Source organism: Toxoplasma gondii, chromosome XI (assembly GCF_000006565.2).
Source record: "Toxoplasma gondii ME49 chromosome XI, whole genome shotgun sequence".
Classification (NCBI taxonomy): domain Eukaryota; phylum Apicomplexa; class Conoidasida; order Eucoccidiorida; family Sarcocystidae; genus Toxoplasma; species Toxoplasma gondii.
In genome coordinates, this window is record NC_031479.1 from 5,825,204 (window position 1) to 5,849,380 (window position 24,177).

A 24,177-nucleotide genomic window follows, 5' to 3' on the forward strand; every position below is an offset into this window, starting at 1 on the left:
TGGGACTGGCGGAGGCTGGTACACACGCATCCTTGTGCCACTGCTTCAGTTAAAACGGTTAAGACGCTGCTACTTAGTAATCCTTGGAACCTGCTTCGACCCCGCGCAGCTGTCGATTTTATGGAGTCGAGGCACGAGGAACAGTCATTATTTTCGATGTCAGAATCGCGGCTGTCATGAACTCGTTTTCACCAGATGCAGAAAAACAGTGAAATTTTCGTGAACTGCTGCTCATCCAGAAGACTGGCTCAAACAACCGACAGGGCTGGGGGTGCAGTCTTTGTGACTACTGGTTCTTTGACCTCGTGCAAGCGACCTGGTCGGCCGCTTCCCAAATACTGCAATTTCAGAAGCCGATGTGGCCGGAACAGTTGTGGACGCAGTTAGTGTGTTAACCACTGCACACGGGAAATTCAGATGATCTTTGCGATACCTTATGAAGACGACGGGCTGAACGATAAGATTAAGATGAATATCACCACAGCGTTGAATGGCTTGCTGAATGGACGCGCACGCCATGAGGATATACGTTTGGTTTAATCGACAAACATTTAACACTTTTCGCGAGACCGGTCCGCCTTGACAGACATTAACTCAACCCCCCACATCCTACTGCCCGTCGCCGGTCGGCGGCTTCTGTTTTTCATCCGCCGTCTTCACTCCAGAAGGAACACCCTCTCCAACTTCCTTGGGTTGTGCAGGGACACAAGAATTCGCGCTGAGATGTAACGTCCGCCTGACGAGTTCCCAGCACTGTTGCTGCTGTGGCTGCTGTAACTGGCGGGCGTCAAGCCTGGAAGCCGACGGCGGAGGAGGCGGCTGGGACATATGGCGTAGAAAGGTCCGCGCCACGCTTATCTTCACAACAACAGCACAAACACACAACCCCCGATTACCCTTACTCATCATTTGCAGTGCTGTCACACGGAACCCCGCTGCAACATACCCCACCGAATTCAATACCGCCCCAAGTGTTTTGGCAAACAGTATATATAGCTTTTCTCGCGAATCGTGGCTACATATTTCGCACACTTCTGTAGGACAACAGTGAAGCCCGTTATGGCTCATACACTTCGAGTTTTACCACCCGGCAGCCGCATAAATAAAACCCCCCTCTTACCGCGGTTTCCGTATTCAAGGCAAGATGGGCGTTGTCGAGGTGCTTGAGAATCCAGGGAGGCAGTTTACTTCGTTTGTCGATGCGACTGTACCGTGCGTCCGCAAATATCATCAGCCCGTAATCATTTTTGCTTCGAATGACACGTCCGACACATTGAGCAGCCTGAGGACAGTGGACCACCCGACACTGCGACAGTCCTCCAGACACCGCCGTCTGAAACGCCATCCACTGTTCCTCACTAAAGAAGACGAAAAAGGAAATGATTGCATGGTATACTGCATTCGCGCTCACCAACCACAATGCACCACACTAGTCAAGCATTATGTCTGCAAGAACACACCATTTAAGCGTACCTGTCGCATAGCGTCGAACGTGAGGAACTCATTGTCGGGAATTTGGTAATGCTCCTGCATTAGCATCGCACAGAACACACCAAAAACAACGCCTCTACGTAGCCCCAAAGGTTCTCTCGGCAATGGTGTGGCACCCTGTGGATTTGAGGGGGTCACAGAAAACAGAGAAGACCTGAGAGTGGTGATGCCTCTGGTTCTCAGACACAGTGTTGAAACATAATTAATCACTGGACGTGTAGCGAGTGTCCCTATCCTTGCCCATGGTCTCAAGGGGTGAAGCAAAGACTCTGCGATTCTGTTTGCTTCGACGTGCCTACCGAAGGGCCTTGGCCCTCCGTTCCACAATACCGATACGTGCTAAAAGTGAAAAGGGTGGTAAACGTAAAGACGAACCTTTCGACAGTTCTTACTCTTATGAAGTCGAGCCGTGCTTTGAGAACCCGAGACAGTGTGTACTGAAAGGGGACGCCGAAGAGCACCACACATCGCCCGAAGTGTCGATCGAAGTCAATGCCCTCAGCCACTTTGCCTCTGTTTGCCGCAAATAAAAACAACAACGCATGCGTCATAAGTCACGTCGAAGCAGTGTAGATAATAATCCACTTTACGTTCAACCTCTAAAGGACATGACGGTCATAGGGTACGCCGGGGACAGGTCAGATCATGTCGGGAAGGGTATCCAAGAAACAAAGTGACTTTCACCCCCTGCAGCAACTGAGAAATTGAGAAGTTCCTGCATGCTTGGAAAACCACACAATGACAGACTCCGTTTTCTGTCCAAAAGATATCGCGATATCTTTTAGGCACCCCAAAACACAGAAATCAATATGTCGCGCGTCTTGTGTAGTTTTGCATATCTTCTACATCCATTTGAATGGCGCGAGTAATCCCGCAAGTATAGTCACCGCGCTTAAAGTTGCCTTTTTCCTTCCTATGTTAAGGACGGAAGCTCAACGCCCACCATACTTAGGCAAGATAACATGTTATACAGAGAGCCGTTTTATTGTGCCATCAGATACGCAGTATCCTCCAAGCCAAAGTCCTAAACATGGTACTGAAGAAAGGAAGTTTGCGGCGACTGTAGCTCCTCGGCAAATACATTGAGTACAATGATGCCTAGCGTGTATGTGAAGAACCAACACTGTATACGCGCCACGAAAATAGAACTCTGTGTTTGGGACATGAACGTCGAAAAACGTCTTGCCTGGCGATTGAGAAGAAAACGGCACCTCGGCCGCACTCGCACGCGCGCCGGAAGTTATGAAGCGCGAGTGTCGTTGCTACCACGTCTTTGGTCTCAATGAAAATCAGCTTGTAATCAAGGACCTGCGCCAGAACTCCGCTGTGATACCTGCGAGGAGATTGAATCCTTTCGTCACGAAGGATGATGTGAACTGCAAGCGAAACTTTTCCTTGGCAAATGTACGGAACCAGACGGACCTGCACAAGCTGACAGTGTTCATCGGTTCACCGCCGTTCACTGCGGCTGTTAAAATATGAAGAAACCTATTCTACAGTTGGAGGACATTTTATTTTGACTAATGGAGTACATCGGCTTATATTCGAAGAGTGGAGTGCCACGATAAAGACCCCCCAGTGAGTACCCGTGCAAAGACTACCGACAAAAAACAGATCCCGACAGCCAGAAAAGCACTGCTCGGTAGATGTGTGTGAAACAAAGTCGACGTTCAACTTGGAAATTGCTCATAAAAAGGCTGACAATCGAGAAGGAAGTGTGGAAAAAGCGAATGCAAAAAGACAGAGATTTCCATCGCGTCTCACAGTTCGCTGCCTGCCATTCCTGCTTCGGTAAACACTCCGAACAGACCTGTAATGTTAATCCATGCCTGATCTGTCCCTGGCAACAACAAACGTACCACCGGACGTCTGCCCGACTCCCCAGTTTGTCACCGACAGTGGCTTTCGTGACGACCGTGTTGAGAACTTTACGTGGGTGGAGTGGAAAAGGCTCCCCGTTTCTCAGTGATTTCTTCTAGAAAAGAAGGAAACGGACGTGTGCGGCCTGCTCGCTGAGAGGAAGAGCATACGGCATATCTTTTCACCTGGAAATTCTTACCAGCTGGAGAGCACAGACTCCATGTACGAGTACGAGGTGAAGAAACAAACGAGGCCGTCGGGAACGTGCTTGCAGAGATCTATCAAAAGATTGCTGTAGTTCCTTAGAACGTTCATGTCATGGCGATATTCGAACTTAGACGTCAGAGGAATCTGTTGAAGACAAGGAGCAGCAAACTCAGTGCACAAGTATGCGGGGATCAACGCGTAACACCATGCAAGCAACAAGACTAAAGCGCCTCTGAAAGGAACGCCCAGAGCAGGCAAAACCACGCTTTCTTCTAGAGACACAAGACAAGATCCGTTTGAGACACAGAGCTCGAGTCTCCCAGTTCTCTGGGTTTTTCTTCTTTCGTGCTGGTCCTTCGCACTGGCCTTCGTCACCTTTCAGTCACACACTTCATCCACCTGCTCAAGATTCAATTGTGGCAAAAAGGACTTTGTGTTTTCATTTCTCCACATAAAAATCTAGACATAATGGCAAATTGTTTCACAGATGTTCCCCTAGTCCCCGCTGTAAAGACAAAGATGGTGCACAGTAATCACAAACTCTTTGGTTGTCTGTATCACGTAACTGGGGTCTTCTGCAAGATACTAAATACTGTGGCCCTGCTTCTTCCACTCGCGTCAGTGAGACCAGACACGGACTCCAAACATATAAACGATATCCGTTGATGTTTTCCTCCTTAACGTTACTCTGTACCAAGTACTTTAATCTATTTATCTACGTTAACGATAACACATTTGGTGGTAGTCGATTTATTCTTACTGGCATACACGTCAACATAAAATAGTGCCAGTGCTTGCGCGGTTTCCTCGCGTTGCTTTTCTTACCTGATCCGAGCCGCGCGCAACAATCAATGGACAAATGCAGTTCCGGTCGAGAGACATCGGAAAGGACTCCGTGATGACAGGCTGACATGCGTTGCATGCACAGAGAGGGGAAATCCCAGAAAAAGCCGATAAAACTCGATTTATCTCCAGCCACGACAGTGTCTCAGGTGTGCTCTCAAAACATCCCAAGAAGCCGAAATAGCCCATAGACGCGTCTATCAATGCCGCTACCGTCAATACCGACAGATCCGCACCACTGACCTTGCTCTCGCGGACGAGGTACGTACACTTGCGTCTTCGTTCCTTCACCACCGCAGTTACAAGTTCACCCTTTCCCCCCGTTAAATGCGCAACACAGTAACGGCACAAATGTTATAAACTGTTTGAAAAATAATTTTCGATCATGTGGTTTGCATCCTCTAGGGTCAGGCAAGATTCGTGTTTGCCGGAACCAGTTTGCAAGAGGGAAGGAAGAAAATGTCGATCGCAACTTCGAAAAGAAAAACTCTGTAGCACATGTCACGGCGTCAGCTGTGACACTGGGTCCTTTGCTTTTGAAAAGACAGTGTCACTCAAATGCTTCAGAGCCTTTTGTGCTGCGCGCCGCAAATGAGAAACAGAGTGCTCCCCTTTGCTCCATTACGCCAGCTTTTTCAGTCCGTGGAACTCTACTTTCTCCCCATCACTCCAGATGTCAAGGCGTGTGCGCATTACTACGTACAACACAGCGCTACGCCGAGCCGGCTGTTGAGTTTCCCTGACTTCTTTCGTCATAACAAAAGGGGCTGCTTGCGTGTACAGCCTGTTGGTAACTGAACCCGCGGAGATCGGAGAAAGGGTGTGTTCGGACAGGGGATTCACACTGTCCTGTTGGCTGGTTTCGCGAAAAGACCTCTGCAGTAGAAACCACCCGATGCTGTTTCACTCAAGCGCGCTTCCCTTGAGTTCCTTCCTTCCCTGCCTCGCCACAGAACAGAGTCGAAGAAAGAGCACCGGGCGACCCGGAGTCACCTGCCCGCAAAACGAAGTCCTGCACGCGCAGAACGACGTGATCGCTTCTCGTTCGCAATCGATTCCTTTTCTCCGCCTCACCACAAAGTTGAGCAGCTTCGGGTACAGTTCGAGGGGAGAGATAGTGCCTGACGTCAAGATGAGGGACTGCGAGTTAGAGCGCAAGACAAGCAGAAAGCCAAGCGAACCTGTCGACCCCGCATGCCGAGAAACGGCCCTTTCGCGAGAACCCAACCACGATCCAAGCACCTCCACACAACCTGCTCCGCGACAAGTACATCCCATGCATGGTTTCGTGCATGCAAATCCACTCTACAGTCCGCGACTCGGTTGCTGGGAGCAAAGACCTCGAACGCGACCCATGACGATGCGTCCGAGTTCCAAACACACCATGACGGTCTCGGAGTCTCCCCGCAGACACACGCTCTCCTTCTGACGCGACGAGGACAACGCTGAGTAGCGTGCTCGCTCCCCTCTCTCCGCGCGACAGCGCTCGGCGAGCAACGTCTACGTAATGCACTGTTTCATCTGAAAACTGGAAATATCTTTTCCCCAATCTAAAGACAGAGCCACAAACACCTCGACGATTCTGGTGAGACCCCCGGACGCGGATTTCTTTCTTCTCGAAAGAGAGTCAACAAAGCAGACCAAGAATCACTCTGTGACACATACACAGAGACGCCCTCGAGCGGCACCTCGATTCAGACAGTTTTGACCCCTTCCGAGACTAGGAAAGGCGAGTTTTCGTGCATGTAAAGGCACTGGAGAACAACTGTCTGCAGACGCTAAGACAGCGAATGGAGTCTTTTCGAATACCTGGAAGCGTTTTAGGACAGGCTGCATTGCGAGAGACGCGTCTAAGCAGGAGAGTTGGAGGAGAGGGTCGTAGAGACCAACTGCTTCTGGGTACGGGTCGCAAATCAGAATGAAACCTTCACTGAAAGGAAGATAGACGGCGCAGAAGAAAGGGGAAACAGCGAACAAGAAATGGTGAAGATGAGTGAGGACCGCGTGACGACGGAATCGAGACTTAGGAGAAAGTGATCCGTCACTGAAGAACAAGTGAGTCGCCAACCACACAACATCGAGAAAAATGCGACACAGAGAGTTTCGACCTTCTGCCTGCGTTGTGTCATAGAAAACTGTTAGCCGCTACAAGGAGAAACGTAAGACACACGGAGATCAAAGCGAGGCGACGAACATGCTGAAGAAAGAAAGACGCCCTTGCCAAAGAAAAGACGTTAAAGGCTCCTTGGTCATAGTCCAAAATCTGAGGTCACTCCACGGAGACAGCTGCTGTCTGGAAGCGATCCCCGAGTGGCTCTGGTTCTGTGCAGTCTACTCGTTTTTCTTATCTCCAACTTAAGATCCATATTCGATTTCTTATCCACGAGCTTCTTGCGACAGAGCAAGCTGCGCTGTGTGCCGCCTCCACCCTCACCCTGGCGTCCGTCGTACACAAAACGCCTGTCTTACGCCAACACTGAAGACCGCGCGAAAACTGAAGCTGCCGAGACCAAGACTCAGCTCCTCCAGGAGAGGCCTTTCAGCAGCGGCAGAGAGGAAAGGAAAGAGAAATGAAGAAAGACCCCCACAGCTAGGTGTCGGAGCGTTCGACTCTTCCTCGTTCTCCTGGCCTCAACGTTGACGTCACAGGGGCAGTGAGAGCTCAGAATTTCAAGAAAAAACTGCAAGACTTCTTCTGGCTCACCAGTAGGTGGCTACGAGCGTGCAGAAATCGGCGACAAGCGTCAAAGGGGCGTAAGACTCGACTTCCGTGATCTGGAGAGTATTGAAGAGACTCTTCAGGCGGTCGTAGAAGAACTTCAACAAACTCGCGTCGATGTGTGTCTCCTTTTCAAACATGTGCAGGAAGGACAGCGGTCCTTCGCTCTTCAACTCGTAGATCCTGAGACAGAGAGAAAGCGCACAACGACGACGCGGGGATGAAGTGGACTGGCCAACAGAGAATGGCCTGAGATGCGGCAGGGGAAGACCCACCCAAAGGAGGCAAAAAACGACGCAGTGCGACGGCTCGAGAGAAAGGAGACAATCCACGTGGAAAGGTCCATAGACGAAGCCGCAGAAGGCGAGCGAGGTGACGAATGGAGACAAAGTTAAGGAAAGACAGAAACCACGACAGAGTCGCTAGAGGAACCTCGACTGCAACCACAAACTCGCGTTTGAGACAATGCCCCAGAGACCCCTCTTGTTTTTTCAAAGAGTGGACGCCGCACATTCTCCCATTCTTCGTTTCGTCTCATTTTGTATCCTCTGTGTGTCGTTTTTGACTCCAAGAACAGTGCTTTCTGGGGTACCGTTGTCTCTATGGAAACGCTCTTGGCGAGTCCTTCCAAAATGCACATTTTTACTTCCTCACTTGATGTAAGACTTCAGGTAGGAGACGATGCGCCGCATTAGAGCGACAAAGTGCTCTGCCTTTCGAATGCTTCCAGGAACGGCCTGACCGGAGACACAAACATCGGAGAGACAGGGGCTTGGATCCACGGTGTGTGAGGACTTTTTGACACATCCACCGGTCAACCGCACCTGAGGAACTATTTGTCTGCATGCTTCTCAGGACTTATTCCTGCTCACTCTCCACATGCTGGTTCGGCATGCGCATACACCCACACCAGTAGTGAAAACGAGGTCTTCGTTTCTTTTTCGGATGACCATAGAGAAGTCTCACTGCCTTGAAACTACACCCCGAAGTGTATAAGAAAAGCAGGCGTTTTCGTTTTTCTCGTGATCATACCGACGCGGCGTTACACCTTGAAGGCCCATCCCAAAACAGCATTGAAAAAAGAGAAACAGTTTTGCCCACACTCTCTGCTGGAGAGTCCCCCTTGTTCTTCTCACCTGCTCCAAGAGGGCGTCATCAGGAAGGAGGGGGCTGGCGAGCAAATCGAGGGTTTCGTTTGCCACGACGATTCGCCCTGGGTCGCGCGACTCTTTTCGTTTCTCTCGAATTCTCTCGCCTTCGTCTTCTGGGCGCACACAGGCCGAGCCTCCCCCCGCCTCTTCTCCGTCGGTCCGTTCCGTTTCTTGTCCTTCCTTTCCCCTTTCAACCTCAGACGCAGAAGAGGAAGAAGTCGCCGCAGACGCCGCGGAGGGAGGAGAGGAAGGCGCAGAGGAAGACGACGCGCTCTCTTCTTCGGTTGCCCTTCGGCGTTTGATGCCGCGGACGAGGTTTTCGTATTCTTCGCGAAGGCGTTCTGCATCTTCTTTCTTCACTCTTGAACACGGAGAAAAACACACGAGAAAAACCAGTAGCCCTCAGTACCACTGGCGTCGCACGGGCAGCTGAAGGGTGGTGGAGAGGGCGAACAGCAGAGCCTCGAGTCTGGTAACGCTACACACCTTAATTGACAATGCAATGGCAGAAGTATCGTCAAGCACTCAGAGAGTTATTGACAGCCAGTCACGAGACCAGAACCATAACTTCGTCATTTCAATTCTCTTCCGCTGACCGATGCGTCTTCGAAAAAATAACATACTCCGGAGAACGAACAGGCCTGTACACTTTCGCCACTGGACGCACGCAGGAAGTCCAGGCGGAAGCCGCGGCCGACGAAGGGGCGCAGCGAGGGTCGAGGCAAGCAGAGGAGAAAGCAAGACGGAGGAAAGGAAGCAGCAGAGAGAGAGAGGAGGACGAAGGAGGAGAAAGAAAGACAAAGAAAGACGCAAGAGAGGAACAGAGTGCGGAAGGGAGATCCACCGACAGGGAAGAAAGAGGGCAACAGAGGAAGTGAAGAAGGAAAGGTGGAAGGGCGAGAGAGAGAGAACAACTGAGAGAGCGAATCCAAAACAGAAGAAGGCGATCGGCACCGCAGAAAAGAAGGCAAGTGCAAAAAGAAGGTCAAGAACGGAACAGCAGCAACCGTCCACGTTGCCTTGCAAAAGCATGTGTACACGCAAAAAACTCCGACAGCCTCCGCGAATATCCAGTAAACACGACAGAGAAAACCAAAGGAGGACACAGGACGCGGAATGATCGAGGCGACCGCAACGAGCCTCCAAACCTACTCTTCGATTTTTTCAGCAAGTTGACTCAGATTCCGCAGCGCCGCCTCCATGACAGATCGATTGATGTTCACGCTAAGAGCCTCGATGCAGACGTTGTCGATATTGTGCGCTTCGTCAAAAACCACGACGGACCCTTCGTACTGGACTTCTTCTGGAGTTGAAACGCCACCGAAGCCGCGACGCTGGTACGGATTCGAGTAGGTCGACCGAGTCTGCCCTCCCGTAGTGTGCGACGAAGACATACCGTCGGGCAGTGGAGTCAACAGAGCAGCCTGCGAGCGAACAGCAACGGAGATCCGTGCATTGTTCAGGGGAGACGAGGAGCAGAAGGGGACGCCAGCGTGAGGAAAAAGCAGAAACGATCGCCACACGCTCGCGCAAAAGTGGAGAAAACGCGAGGAAATTGTCTACCGTGAATCCGACTCTGTGTCGAGTTCGAGCGGCAGACGACCTCGTCTTTTTCTCTGGAAACAGGTACCTGTGACACCTTCGGATCCAGAATGTACTGGTAGTTCAGGACGACGACATTTGCAATGTGGAGGAGACGACGCGCGAGGAAGTACGGACAGAAGGGCAAGTTGCGATGCAGAAGAGGATGCCTCCAGTTTCCAGCAGCAATTTTCAACTCCTCAATGGTGTACACACCTGCAGACACGAAGACGCGCTAGAACAAAGCAGGCCCGGTTCACCAATGCTCGACGAACGGAAGCTTCCATGTAGCAGCGGATGCCTACCGGTCGCAACGACGCACTGAAGGCTCCCACCGACGCACTGCAAGGAACGCCAGCTCGAACGCGTCTTACGAGGTGCACACTGCAGACGAATTGAGCAGAGAAACAGCGTGGTACTTTTCAGAATGCGAAACACTGTCAACCTCTCGTGTGTGCGCAACTCGTCGCGGAACAAGGACCGACGCCGAAGAAAGCTTTCTCTGTTCCCTTCTCTTCTGCGGCTTTCCCCTTGAGACAAGACACCTCGCGTCCAATGATCGACACAGCAGATGCTGCTCCTCCGTAGTCACGGAAACATGCAGCTTCTGTTCAGCACTCAAACTCTACACCCAGGAAAACAACGCACAGAGAAGAGATGGAAAAAAGAAGGAACACAAATACACAAAGGAGACAGAACATCGATGGAGGAAGAGGGAAACATCTGTACCTCGTCTCCAACACCAGGCAACGTGAGGCTGTACACAGGAGGAGAAACAACTCGAGACCATTGGAAAGAACAGGAAACGCCTGTTGTTTTTTCAAGACAGACAGGGGTCCTTGCCTTTCTTCTTCCTTCTCCCTCATTTCTTTTGGTCAACGTAAGCATAACTAACTCTCCATGCAAACATACATATACATATATATATATATATATATATATATGTATACATAACTATGTGTGTATATGTATGTATATATGCTTGCATGCGTGTATGCGTGCATGCATATGTTTTGTCGTGTATCTATTTCTCGCATCGTGTGTGACGCAGTCTGCGTCCCTCCTGGGAAACTCCAGGTTTGTTGTCCAAGCTAGTCTCCAGGGCCTCGCTGAGACGTCGGTTGATTTATTCCATCTCCTAAGGCGAGTGCACGAAAGAAACGCGAAGACCATCGCGAGCATCCACGAGGCAGGGTTCTGTCGTGAGTCTTTCTTCTCTGATATCTTGTCTTTTGTGTCTCTCTTCTCACGGACGTTTCCCCTTTTCCTGAGTCCTCCCTTCCGCCAGATTTCTTTCCCTCGCCACTGCTCATTCCAGTCCTTCCTTTCGTCTTTCTTCGTTCCACTCTGTTCAGTCGTCGTTGTTTCAGACCCACTCTGATTCAACTTCTTTTGCTGAGTCGCTTACCGGCAGGAAAGAACTGTGGAGCAAAGTATCGATCGAGGTTCTCGTACCACGCACAGAGAGAAGGAGAGTAGTGCCCAGGTTCCGCTTCTTCGTTTGACTCAAGTGCTTCCCTTCTCCTCCGTCGCTCTCGCTCTTCTTTGCCTTCTTCTCCGTCTTCTCGCTCTCCTCCCTCTCCATTGCCCCTTCGTTCAAGGCCGCAGGACCCCCCACAACTGCGAGCTCCTCTCTCTGCAAGAAGTCCAAGATTTTCGATGTCTCCAGTGGGGGCATCTCCGTGCGACGAGGAAGCCGAGAAGAAACTCGAAGGTGGATTGTAGCTCGTCAGGTGTTGCTGTCGCACCCACGGCGCCGTCAGCTGTCGACCTAAAGGGAAAACAAAGATCCAAAATTCGACACGAAACTGTTGATCGGTTCCACCTAAAATACATCAGAAACGACGGGCAGTTCACGTAGATATATTGCCCCAGTAGGTGGATGACTGCAGCTTGTATTTGTCTTGGTAGAGGGCTAGTTGAGTGCTATCTGAGTCACATTCTAAAACTCAACTGGAATGCATCTTGACCTTAATACGTAGCTGAATTCATGCGGCTCTCATGCATGCATCTTAGAATTTGTCTGCACAGAGATTGAGATTCGGAACAAAAGGAGAAACAAGTTCTGACACATGAGTAGATTTCCGTCCTTTCTGCTAACGAGTGAACCACGCGAACGTTCGAGATCTCTCTCTGCCTATCCACGCTGTCTACCGGCCGACCCTCGGCTTATCTTCGGAGCGGAGCACACAGTCGCGAGAGGCTAACAAAAGGGAGAGAAGACGGCTGGTATAAGGAACGGACGGAAGCAAATGAGAAGGTATGTTGCATCTATGCCTTACAGGCTTCATCGATTCTCTCCCGGTCAGGCTGGTTGTACACTGCAGGGTTGATGCACATGTTTCGCCGAGCAGACAGACCGACCCCGAGGATGTACCCGTCGCCTGAGGTCACAGCGAGGAGAAAGGGGAAGGAAAATTGACATAAACCGCAAGGACAGGGAACACTTGCATACGAACGAAAAGAAGAGCGAATACCTGTATGCAAAGGAACAGAACATAACACACCTGCTTGAAAAGGAAAAGAAGAGCGAACAATTGCATCAGCAGAGTCGCCTGAGACATACAAACAAAACGGTTTAACAACGTGGAGACTTTCTATTCACTGATGAGACTTGCATGTTGAAACCGGAATTCCAAGGCTGTAGCCTTGTTCTCGGATTCCAGTTTTGGGGCATTGTATCGCTCTCCTAGGTTTCGGATTTTGAGCAGGCCACAAGATGACTGTTCCTCGGACTCAGGGGGTTTCGTTCAGGCTTCTGCAAGACAAGCCAAGTCCGAGCTGGACCGAGAAAGACGCCGAAAGAAACGCAGGACCGAGATAAAGACGAAACATAAGAAAGCACAAACCACGAACTGCTTGTACGGAGCAGAGAAAACAGCTGAAAGATTCTCCTCTCTCTCTCGCACAACGTTTCTGTAGCCTAACAGTACAGAGGTATTCGATACGGAATTGGTGATCCGTGAGCATTTATCTCATCCTCTATTCATGTAGAATTCCTCTCTGAGACTCGATGAGCTGCACGAGCGCTTTTGAAGCATCCAGACGCAAAAACAGACACAGCGCCGGTAGCTGTTCCGAAACTTCTTCACCATACTTCCTCTTCAGCATATATACACAAAGTTACACAAATATATATATGTATATATATATATATATACATGAGGCAAATGTCGCACGGGCGTTGCGAATTATGTCTTTTCCTCCACGTTTCCAAGATTCTATCGATCACTCGCTCCTCTGAAACTCCTTCTCTACGCATATACACGTAAGGCTTTATGTATATTTGTGTGTCTGTATATATAAACGTATACATACGTCGTACACCCTACTCCGAATCAGCATTCATGCATAGATATACGTACATACACGCACAACAGAAACGCCACGAGCACTTTGAAATGTTCGCTTGGCTCCACTTTGTTTGGATTTCTGGACTTACGCGCCATGTCTTTGCCTATGTACGGTGGATCCTCGCTTTCTGTGGTTTTCGAAATAGGCTGGAGGGGCGCAGCTCCTGGGGTGCCGAGTTCCCGCTTCCTTCCAAGCGAGTCTCCAGATGCACTTGTTGTCTGCTCTTTTTCTTCGCATGGACTTTGCTCTTGGCGGGCCTTCGTTTCTCGAGCTTTTCGAATTTCTTCAATCCGATAGTCTATCACTCCCTTTAGCTCAAGCAGCGCTTTCTCCATCTCGGGAACCTGCGATCCAAGCAAGGTCAAGGTTAGGCCAAGGTGGATCAGCTAGAATCGCATGCATGCAGACTGCAGCTGTATTGGGCAGGATCACAACACTCGCTGACTCGATAGAGACGGAGAGGCGCTGCAGAACGCAGATTCAAGAAAGAGAGAACGGACCTACACTGAGGAATGAAGTCGGAAGAGACATGTCTCGACTGAGGAACCTCGAAGACGCAGAGAAAGGGTGGGCCTTGGGACTCAGATGACGACTCTTGTGTTGAGACACACGGACGGCGGCGATGCAGAAGGACGGTGGAGAACAAGCAAACAAAGAAGACAACCAAATCCGATCGAGTTGCAGAGTTGTGACGGCGACATCGTGGACGAAATAGGATGAAGTTGGAGAGAGAAAGAGACAAAGAGAGGAAGAAAGGCCGCGTGCGAGACCGTGTCTCTCGAACGCCCTCCCCCCACCACAGCAGTGAATGAGACGTAGGACTGAGACAGAGGAAGAAGGCAGAGAACCGTCAGATCCGGACGCAAGGGAACAGTCAATGTTTTCCAGCTCCTACACCAGCACAGCAGCCTTGAAAGCGCAAAAAAGGAGACAGGGCGTACCGTTCGCGTGCAGTACAGAATCTTCCCGAGACGAGGATGCGCCAGCTGGTACGACGTCAACAGAGAGAGCAGCGCCACAGTCTTCCCTGTAGAAGAGAGAAAAGCCAGGAAAAAGGTGCGAAAATGCAAGTGGAAACAGGCAATCAATTACGGAGAATTCGCTACACAGAGCGACCCCTAGAACTCGCAGTTTAGGCACAGCAAAACCTGGGCGTTCCTAGCCACCGAGTCCCCGCACGCAGATCCAGTGCTGGCGATGCGTCCCTGTGTCGCTGCTCGTTCTTGGTCTCCGTGGTCGCTTCATTCAACAGGAAGCGTCGATGTCTCGACTCGTTGTCTGCGTCGTCTACAAAGAAGTTGACGAAGTTTCGTCTCGCTCCTAGAAACATCGAATCCCGCTGCAGAGGAGAACTCCGCCGTTTCCAAGAAGATATCGAACCCACGCCTCTCCCTCGCTGAGACCTATACGCGGTCGTTCACCTCCTCACAGGTCTCGCTCGCACCCGTCTACTCTGTCGGTTCCTTGCGGCTGGGTTTGTTCGCCGTTGTATTCCATCTTCCTCTTTGTCTCGGAACTTTCTCGCCCAGACCTCCCTTTCTCATCGCCTCACCCGTCCCTGTCGGCATCTCAAGGACCGCATGGCCCTTGGCATCGAGTGTGTGCTTGAGCGCGCGGATGTACGCATATTGCTCGGGGTATATGAAGTCGTAGGGGAAGTAGACGGTGACTTCGTCGATTTGGAAGACGACCATCTTGCGCAGTAGACGTGGAAAAGGGAGACGACGTCAGAGACAACGCAGGCGTCAACCCACTACGGGATTCACCGCCAACCTCCACACCGGCCTCTGTCTACGGCGAAGGCCCTCTCTTTGACGCTGGGGGTCTGGAGGCCTCGCGACACCCGCGAAGCAGTCCCCCTCCGTCCGAACTTTGAAACGGAATTCTACAAATTGAACGAGCAGTCACACTTTAGGGAGCTGAAAGTCAAAGGCAAGCAGCTTCATGGTTGAGTGAAAGAACTCCCTGTTCTTGGCAGAGAGAGAGGCTGCGCGACAGAAGCACGAGAAGGATAAGGTCGGGATAACCCAGAAGAGCAAACGGCAGTGGCCGAGAACAGAAGGCGTTCTTTGCTTTCCAGGAAAAAAGTCACAAGATGGCAAGGAAGCGTCAGAAAATGTGCGAGGGTTTGCTGAAGACGAGTCGCGTCCGTAAAAGAAGTGGAGAAGTCTCTCCGCCACTGATCACTTCTGTTGCGTCACTTGCATTCCACGTACTGTAACTGCGCTGTGTTTTCGATGTGAGGAATGCCGATGCGCACGATAGAGACCGTCGAATTTGCAGAGACGGCAAAAAAACGGCAGAAAGCTGCTGGAAACTTGGAGACGCATATCACGATGTTTACACGTAAGCAAAGGGAATGGCAACTCTTGAAAGGGTGACGGAGCTGGAGAGAGGCAGAGAGATAGGGAGACAAACACAGGGAAGGAATAGAATACCGATAACGATGAAGCTGTTTTGATTAACATGAAACCCAAGAATTCGTGGGTAGCGAACAGAGAAGGGTGGGATTCACATCGGATAAAAAAGATCTGGAAGCTGCAGAGGACAATGACGAAGGAAGACCAGATAAAACGAAAAAGGACGAGAGGCAGAGGCGCACCTGTCGCCCCACTTAGAGCAGCTTTCCCTCCTGTGCAAACTCGAGGAAAAAAAGGAGAAAGGAAAACGGTACAGAAATGTTTTCTCTTTGCTTCTTCCGTGCCTCTTCCTCGACAGGATACATGCCACAGAAGCGTAGCGCCTCTGGGTGTCTTTCGTTTGCCCTGTGCTCCTCTACCACTGCGTATGGGAGGGGCATAGAGCCGCAGAAAGACTTTTGTTAACAGAGAATGTCTCTCCCTGAGGGCAAGACGACAGGAAGAAAACGCAGAGAGAGGCTTCCTAACTCCGTCGATGCCACACGACGCTGGCACGGCAGCGTGCGTCACTCGCATGTGCAATGGAAGGGAGCCCGGAGACGTGATCGAGTTCCCACGGTCTTAGAAATCGAAAACGCTGCAGAAAGACTTCCTCGTAGACAGACAGTTGTTCTGGAAGTGTCGGAGAAATGTTTTCCACAAAAAGATTGACGTTTTGCCGTGCAGTGGACGCACGTTTTATTAAGAGTTGCATACGCATGCACGCATGCAAGCGGGAGGGCAGCGAATCGAGCACCTTGAGTCAGGGAGAGTCACAGATACGCCGACGAAAATGAGGTTTTTTCACAAGAAACCTCAGCTTTGCTCCAGGAAAGGGCTGGATTTCAGCTGAATGTCAGGATGTGAAAACAAGCCGGCTAAGGATAGTTACGCACGGACAAGAGTATGTGCACATGCATCCACCAGGTCACTCTACCCTGGTGATGAGGCGCGTCACTCATTGGAAACTCATGAGCTCGAATTTCCATTTTTATCAAATCCAGCCTCTAGCTTTCCGGCTTTCGTCAAATGCGCGGTTTCCAAAAACTGGGTTTCCCTTCGAAGGAGGCAGCTCTATCCTAGCTTCCACAGTGTTCAAACACATCCCGTGCAAAGGCCATGCATTCGCCTTCGTTTCAGTGAAACAGTAGTCTGATAAACTTCAGTTGCAAAAACCGCCTTACTCCAATGCCACACTTGCTAAGTCAACAGAGACGCTCGAAACGTTGGCGGTGGTGGCACCAACGCACACTCTTGAGGTTGCAAAGTTTCTTCCCTGACCGTCAAGTACGGCGCAGGACGCGCACTTGGCTCCGTCGACGCGTTTCAGGCAACATCAAACAAAATGGCAGTGGGCTGCGAGTGCGGGATTTTCCATACCCACAAACACGCGAGTTGTTTTTGTCAGCGAAACGTTTCGTTTGTATAGTCTGTGTCGTCAAGAGATATTCAGACTTTGTTGTATTAGTACATGGTGTTCAAGCGGTTCAAATTCTACAGTCATTTGTCATCTTCTGCTCTGCTAGCGCAGTACAGTAGATGTTCATATGATGCACTATCTCCAGAGTACATCGAATCACAGAACCTTGAACTGATGTATAAATCTAATGTGCCACGGTTTTTCCCGTACGAACAACGCCACTGAAAAACGATTTGACTGCTTGGCAGACTGGTGACTGCATTCGCGAGCTGAAAAAAAGCGCTACACCTGATTCCATCGTTTAGCCGAACAGGTTTCCCGCTGCTTGAGGTCTTGCTTGCGTCCAGTTGTAAGTGAAAGTGTTTGCCTCAGACAGCAGCGTTGATGGATACCAAGCAGGAGTGCTCTCCAACAGTTTGTCTGGGCATGCGGACGAAGTCATTTACCAAATGGTAAACCAGGTAGTAACAACTTTCTAGGGGTATTGAAAGGGATAAGTTGCGGAAGATACTCTTGTTTACTTTTTACACTAACCAGCAGCCACGCTGTCTGAACGAGGCTAGACTACGGGAAGACTGAATCATGGCACGCGATCTAGGGGTACTGCAGTTGGATGCAAACCATGGTAGGCCTTCTGATCCCTCTTAAACCGATGGTGGCGCGTCAATATACAAGCCCATATGCGAAGGCTGATCGAGGCCTTTACCCGCTGGTGACTTGCCCAGAATCGACCCAGATGCTGCTCCTCGATGGCTATGCGGAGTTTCCGGGAAGGGCGAGATCATCAAAAGTCTTTCACGCTGGAGATGAGAAAGCCTTCCGTTCGGTGGGGAACAGCACACCTGGCAGATGATTCTCCAGTGGCGGCAGCGAGGGACCAGCAAAATAGAAATATATACCAGATGATTGTTCCATCGACATGCTGAGCCGTATGTAACAATGAGTAGGAGCCCGTAACCCGACGTGGAGCAACCCATGTTACAAGTGTTGGAGGTAGGAGCATGTTATATCGATCCGGTGCGAGTCTGGAGGAGGAAAGATTCTATGCGGGCAGAACACGTACCTTGTCAAACAAAGTGGTTTTTAGCGGCTCAACCCTGCATCGTTTAACTCAATTAATTAGAGAATACATCCCCATAGAGTTGTTAAGACTGCTCCAGAAGGCAATGCAAGATGGGAGCGTGCAACAATGCCGAGTGAATCGTGTTTGGATATGAAGTTCTCTGAGCTGGCATCTCTGACACTTGATCGATTTTAGTTCTTAAGACGGAAGTGCCACATGAGGGAAACGTCACTCCTCGATGTCCGTGAGCGATTTTCAGTGTTCTTTGATGGACCGACTAGGAGCAGTAATCACAACCTCCCGTCGGTCCTGGAAAGGTGCCTGTGCAGTCGAAGCCCCTGGTGACTGACTCGCGCGCCCCGCTGCTGCTGTGTTTTCTCTGCAAGGGGTCTTCCAAACATAATCGTGTGTCATTCGCGCTCCTGTAGAGTGTAACACTGAATTTTTAAGCTGGAAAAACTTCTTGGTGTTGGGACGCTGCAGCTGCAAGTGTGGTTTTGGGGTGGCCGTCACGGCGTCATGACGCTGTGGACAGCGTGCTGGCGCGTATCTAATGCCTTGACCCGCACTTTGTCTCGCTCCTTCGTTCAGGAACCGTTTTACAGAATATTTCAAATGCCAGTAAGCGCCCAACGCCGTGTAAGGACCCTCCCGCCTTGCGCTCACCCCCAGGCAAGCCGGCTCCGAGGGGAGTTTCGACGACTTGCAATTGGGTGTTCTGGCGTTAGCTTGTCTTTGCGTGGGTGCGAAGGGAAGCCCGCCTCTGACATCAGTTCCAAGCTCATTCGTGCGAAATTTTACTTCACCTTCCCCGACTCCGATATACAATTCAACGGGGTAAATGAGGACTAGCGTTTATTTGGCTTTGTCAGCTACTGGCACACGCGCAGCGCTGCGTGGCATCGGCTGCGGGAAGTGTCTCTAAAGTGCAAACACTGTGGCTCCGCGCTTTCACGGTTTTCTGGAGGTTCACAACAGATTTTCTGCGACAGACTGCTGTGGAGCGCGGAGCTCGGAGGCGCGTGCCACACGACGGACTACCCTGGGAATTCACGCTTGTGGGTCGCGTTGGAGTATAGGGGCTTGCATGCAGCAGACGGGCACCAGTTCAGCGGTCCTCCTTCCGCAGAATCAGCCTAGAGGCTGCTGGCGTCGGCAGAAGTGCTGCCAGCATAAAGGCGTGGTGCACAGGAGGCGGGGGGCCTCTCCCGCAAAGGTAGTCCTGGGAACCAAAGCAGAAGTTGGCCGGCGACACGACCCAACTGCGGTTGGCTGACGAACAGTACCTTTCCGTGTTTTTTTGTGTCCACAGTGGCCGCAGAACTTAGTGCGTGCTTTTCGTTTGTCTTTCTTCCCTCAACCGCGTTGACAAAATGACGACTCTCGAGCAGAACCCCGCAGACGAACTGGTCGATTATGAGGAAGATGAGCAAAATGATGCCAAGGTGGGTGGAGAACTTTCGGACAACGTTTGGAGCCAGCAGTTTTGCGACACAGGGGTTGAAAGGGATGATAGTCAAGCATTTTACGGAAGGTGCCTTCTTTTTATGAAAAGCGAATTCCATGTGTGAACAGCCCTGTTTTGTACTGCTGCGTCTGCGTTCCCCCCCGTGTGCCTTCTCACTCTGTGTCCCACCCTCTCATTGAAACTTCGCTCGGTTGGCTGTGGACGATTGGATGTCGTTAGACGTTCTGTGTGCGCCCTCGTGTGATATTCGCGGTGTGGAAGCCCTAGACAGTTTCGTGTCGACTTGTGCTGTCCACTTTTTTGCCTCTGGGCGTGGCGTGACTCAATTTGGGCCATGAGGCGGCCGCTGCGTTTCTCCTTAAGGGAGCCAGTTTTGCCAGCACGCGGTTCGTGTCTGGATGATAACTTGGCGCCTTGTTAATCAAGACGAGGCCGAGAAGGTGCGGACCCTCTAATTGCTCTGCGCGAGAGCTGCACAAGTCTGCAAGTTTCGGACGCCGCCCAGCAGCTTCGTTCTAAATGCGTAGAGGAGATGTCGATCCTGGCAGCGACAGGCTTGCCGCTTTCCCCTGTGCGCTCTTAAGTGCCAGGCCGGCATCTCGGGTCTCGCTGTTTCCACAGAGGGGTTCGCACTTCCGGAGCAGCGGGTGTGCAGTCGCTGGTGTGCGCCTGCCGGCATTTTGGAGACTTCACTCGTGCCTGGCGTTGCCAGCAAGGCCGCAACACGTTCGAAACAGCGTTACATGCCTGCACCCTCATCGGTGTGTCAAGGACAGCGTTTCCCCGGGACTGCGTACGCGATACATTGTCTTCCTGTGACGTGTGTAAAGGGATTTCGGCAGAAGTGTGTACCCGGAGATTTGCTGTGAAGGCTGCCGAAGCGTCGCGGGAGGACAGGCACGGACGACGCTCGCGTTCTCCGCGCCATTTGTGTAGCGACAGCCGCGGGATGGCGACGAGCGGGCAAACGTGGGGTTGACCTAGTGCGAAACAAAACCGTCTCATGATCCCTTGTACGATGCTCACAGGAGAAGGGAGTCGAGGACGTCGTTGTCGGCCGCGGAAACTACGTTTCCATCCACGCTTCTGGCTTCAGGTACGCGGAAGAGGAAGGCACTTTTCTAAAAGCCATGAACTTCACCTCCTCTGGGGACGTTTTGCTCGTGGCACGACTCACGGGGCGGACGAGGGATGCATGCGTGTCAGCAGCATCCGGATGTAGTGACCGTACGCAATTTTTCTCGAGTTAAAATGCTGATTCAGACGTGGAAATGTTCCGGCAAGGTGCCGATGGGCGCGGCATATCTGTATGCATCGCAGCGCCTGCACTCATCAACTTGGAAACACTGTGAACCGCTGGCCCGCACCAGGGTACCCTGGCAGTCTGAGGTGGACGTACAGCGCAAGTGTGTCTGCGATGCTTGTTGTTTAGGGATTTCTTTTTGAAGCCCGAACTTCTGCGCGCAATTGGAGACGCCGGTTTCGAGCATCCGTCGGAAGTTCAGCATGAAACCATTCCTCACGCCATCACAGGTGTCGATGTTCTGTGCCAGGCCAAATCCGGTAAGGCTTCCTTTTCCTGGAAACGTTTCTGCGACGACGTTGGTGGCGCGCAGTTGCAGTTTTTTTCTGTTTGCACGCTTGCTCACTGGGAGTTGCTCCCATGGACAGAGCGAGGCAGTTGCGGACACTCGGCAAAAGACGTCGAGCGCAGCCGTGCCGTTGCGTCGAACTTCGTGGACCTGAATTGCGTGAAAGGCATCTCGGTGGTCTCGACGGGTGTTGGCGAAAGTGCGGCGTTGCTGAACGGAGCACATGGAGGCGCGTTCCCGCCCCTTTTTTCTTCCTTTTTAGGAATGGGTAAAACCGCCGTGTTCGTGCTGAGCATCCTCCAACAGCTGAACCTGGACACAAGTGGCGAGGAAGGCAACACGCAGGGCGTTGTGTGTTTGGGGATTGCCCACACTCGTGAGCTCGCGTTTCAGATCAAGAACGAGTTCGACCGCTTCAGCAAATACCTGAAGAACGTCAAGTGCGAGGTGGTGTACGGAGGCATTTCGATCCAGAAGAACATCGACATGTTGAAGGATGCGAAGACGACGCCGCACATTTTGATCGGGACCCCGGGCCGTGTTTTGGCGCTGATCAAGGGCAAGCACCTGAACGCCGAGAAGGTGGCGCACTTTGTGTTGGACGAGTGCGACAAGTGCTTGGAGAAACTCGACATGCGCAAAGACGTCCAGAACATCTTCATGGCGACGCCCAAGAAGAAGCAAGTCATGTTCTTCTCCGCCACGATGAACAAGGAGATCCGCGACGTCTGCAAGCGCTTCATGCAGAGCCCTGTCGAAGTCTTCATCGACGACGAGAGCAAGCTCACGCTTCACGGGCTCCTCCAGTACTACGTCAAACTCCAGGAGTCGGAGAAAAACAGAAAACTGAACGACCTACTCGACACTCTCGAGTTTAACCAGGTCATCATCTTCGTCAAAAGCGTCTCCCGCGCGCAGGCTCTCGACCGCCTCCTCACAGAGTGCAACTTCCCCTCCATCGCCATCCACGCGGGTCTGGACCAGGAGGAACGGTAGGCGGACTTGACCGAAATTCAGGACCAACCGGACTGGGTGTCTCCGGGGAAGCAGACGCAAATGCTCTTCGAGATACCTGAAAGAAAAACACGGAAGGGTTTTGCGTTCACAAAGGCGTCGGTCTTCTGTGCACGGATGCCCTTGTTTTGTTTGACGCTCCGTTCTAACAGAGGGGGAGGATCCGACACTGGACCGGGACGTCTGCTCCAAAGGATGGTTCAAACTCGAAGCTCCCCAGAAAAAGCGTATAAATAATCGTGTACACACAACCAAGTTCTTTATGATTGCTGTACTGAGAACTCCCGTCTGGGCGCCTTAGATGTGACACGATTACGCGGGTCGAGGATCGTAGGCGTCTACACTGGTGAGCTGCCGGTGTTTGCGTCTTGGCCGATGTGCCGGATGTGTCAGTCTTCGTTTTGGAGAACCTGCTTTTCTAGTGTAGACCATCTTTGTTTCCCGGTGCGGTGTTTATGTGTGTTTCTCTCCAGTATCAACAGGTATCAGCAGTTCAAGAACTTCGAGAAGAGAATCATGGTTGCGACAGACCTGTTCGGACGAGGTATCGATATTGAGCGCGTGAATATTGTTATCAACTACGACATGCCAGGTAAGCGCTTTAGAATCGCATGGTAACTCTTTCTTGCGGAAACTCAAAGTTTTCCACGGTGGTGTTCTGGCCAGAACAACTCTTTTTTGCGTTTCCGATGGCGACTGGTAGAAGGTCGTTGCTTGCATTCTCGATTGTATCTGACCGGCGCTGTGTCAACCGCAGTCTCGTGGAATGCATGCAGTCAGCTCTTCACGGCTGCTGCTGCGTGTACAAGCCGTAAAGTCAGAAGCCGGACTTCCTAAAAAAGAATCAGGAAGGCAGGAGATGTATTGCAGTGAGTGCAGTGTGCTGCGCAAGGGTTGCCTTCAGCATGTGTTGCTTTGTCTGCTGCAGAGACATCGTGTGTGTGGGTTTTGAGAGTCGGCTATTTCGTTCACTGGGGTACTTTGGTCAAGTGTGCATGCGATTAAGGGTCCTGTTTCGCGTTTTCCGTCCGCTCTGTTATGACACGAGTGACTGTAGCGTAAGCCCAGCTGATGGATGCTTATTTCATTGACAGTACACATTTTGTAACAACTCCTCCTACTCTAAACGCGAACACCCACGCTCCGGCCAGACACTTCGACTTCGCTGTATTTCACGATGTCTCCCTTGCCGGATTTGCATGCAGACTCGAGCGACTCTTACCTACATCGAGTGGGTCGGGCTGGCCGCTTCGGAACGAAGGGCTTAGCAATCACCTTCGTGGCTAGCCAGGACGACACGAATGTGTTGAACGATGTCCAGACTCGATTCGAGGTCCACATCGCCGAGATGCCGCAGAGCATCGACGCCTCGCAGTACATCAATCAGTAAAAAGAACGCGGCATGTCGTATTTGGGCGGCCTTTGCCGTTCGTGTAAAACACTTTGGGGAAACGGTTTCTTAGCGTCAAACGGGCTTCAGTCTTGTAGGGCCCTTCCAGGAGAAGTGTGGAATTCGCGGGAAGGTGTGCGCACTAGTGCGCCCAGAGTTCCTGAGGTTGTTCAGTGGCTTGTTTCGAGGGGCGAGACAGTGAGAGAGTTCCAAAGTGTGAAGCAGTTCTGAAGCGTGAAAACCACTCGGATTTACGGGGGGAGGAAACGGGTGGGGTTTCCAAGTCGGGTCATACGCGTTTCAGTGGAGCGACGGTATTCAGTGGCTTGGACGGAGCCTGAATGTGGAAATGGTTCCGCAGCAGTTAAAGGTTTCGGTCTTGAGGGTTTTTTATTTAGATTCTCCATGGAACGTCTGAGGCGTCACGAGAAACAGCTGGAAATCTAGCTTCTGCCTTTTGACCACGACATCTGTAAGCACGGCGGATCTTGCATGTGCGATTCAAGACTATTATCGAGACTCGGCCCATGTGAAACAAACTTGTCTCTTTAGGCGCAGCCGCGTCATCCGCGGACACCCGCAGTGTTGTGTTCCGGTTATGAGACAACATATCACGTTCAGAAAA

At 51.4% G+C, this 24,177-nt stretch overlaps 2 protein-coding genes across 2 annotated transcripts; one reads left to right on the plus strand and one right to left on the minus strand.

Moving 5' to 3' along the window:
- Positions 1–360: 360 nt before the first annotated feature.
- Positions 361–16,240, minus strand: TGME49_216870 (DNA excision repair helicase). The gene is made up of 19 exons (XM_002370954.2): positions 14,759–16,240; positions 14,148–14,233; positions 13,295–13,550; positions 12,135–12,236; positions 11,261–11,623; positions 9,902–10,068; positions 9,424–9,695; positions 8,257–8,632; positions 7,775–7,857; positions 7,106–7,303; positions 6,211–6,331; positions 5,476–5,541; positions 4,384–4,464; positions 3,551–3,702; positions 2,678–2,824; positions 1,884–2,004; positions 1,474–1,527; positions 1,121–1,282; positions 361–858 (listed from the first exon to the last, which is right to left on the minus strand). The coding sequence occupies exons 1-19, from the start codon at positions 14,898–14,900 to the stop codon at positions 610–612; spliced, it is 3,198 nt and encodes a 1,065-aa protein (XP_002370995.1). The 5' UTR covers positions 14,901–16,240; the 3' UTR covers positions 361–609.
- A 3,070-nt stretch (positions 16,241–19,310) lies between these two features.
- Positions 19,311–24,173, plus strand: DDX39 (DEAD (Asp-Glu-Ala-Asp) box polypeptide DDX39). The gene is made up of 6 exons (XM_002370953.2): positions 19,311–19,533; positions 20,585–20,652; positions 20,989–21,119; positions 21,411–22,140; positions 22,636–22,754; positions 23,368–24,173. The coding sequence occupies exons 1-6, from the start codon at positions 19,462–19,464 to the stop codon at positions 23,550–23,552; spliced, it is 1,305 nt and encodes a 434-aa protein (XP_002370994.1). The 5' UTR covers positions 19,311–19,461; the 3' UTR covers positions 23,553–24,173.
- The last annotated feature ends 4 nt before the right edge of the window (positions 24,174–24,177 follow it).

Coding starts and splice junctions, on each gene's coding strand:
- TGME49_216870 (XM_002370954.2), bottom strand. CDS start 14,900: ATGGTCGTCTTCCAAATCGACGAAGTCACCGTCTACTTCCCCTACGAC. Junction 2,825..3,550: donor GAGTCTGTGCTCTCCAGCTG/GTAAGAATTTCC, acceptor ATCTCCTCGCAG/GTATCACAGCGGAGTTCTGG. Junction 859..1,120: donor CCTTGAATACGGAAACCGCG/GTAAGAGGGGGG, acceptor GTTGTTGTGAAG/ATAAGCGTGGCGCGGACCTT.
- DDX39 (XM_002370953.2), top strand. CDS start 19,462: ATGACGACTCTCGAGCAGAACCCCGCAGACGAACTGGTCGATTATGAG. Junction 19,534..20,584: donor ATGAGCAAAATGATGCCAAG/GTGGGTGGAGAA, acceptor CGATGCTCACAG/GAGAAGGGAGTCGAGGACGT. Junction 21,120..21,410: donor TCTGTGCCAGGCCAAATCCG/GTAAGGCTTCCT, acceptor CTTCCTTTTTAG/GAATGGGTAAAACCGCCGTG.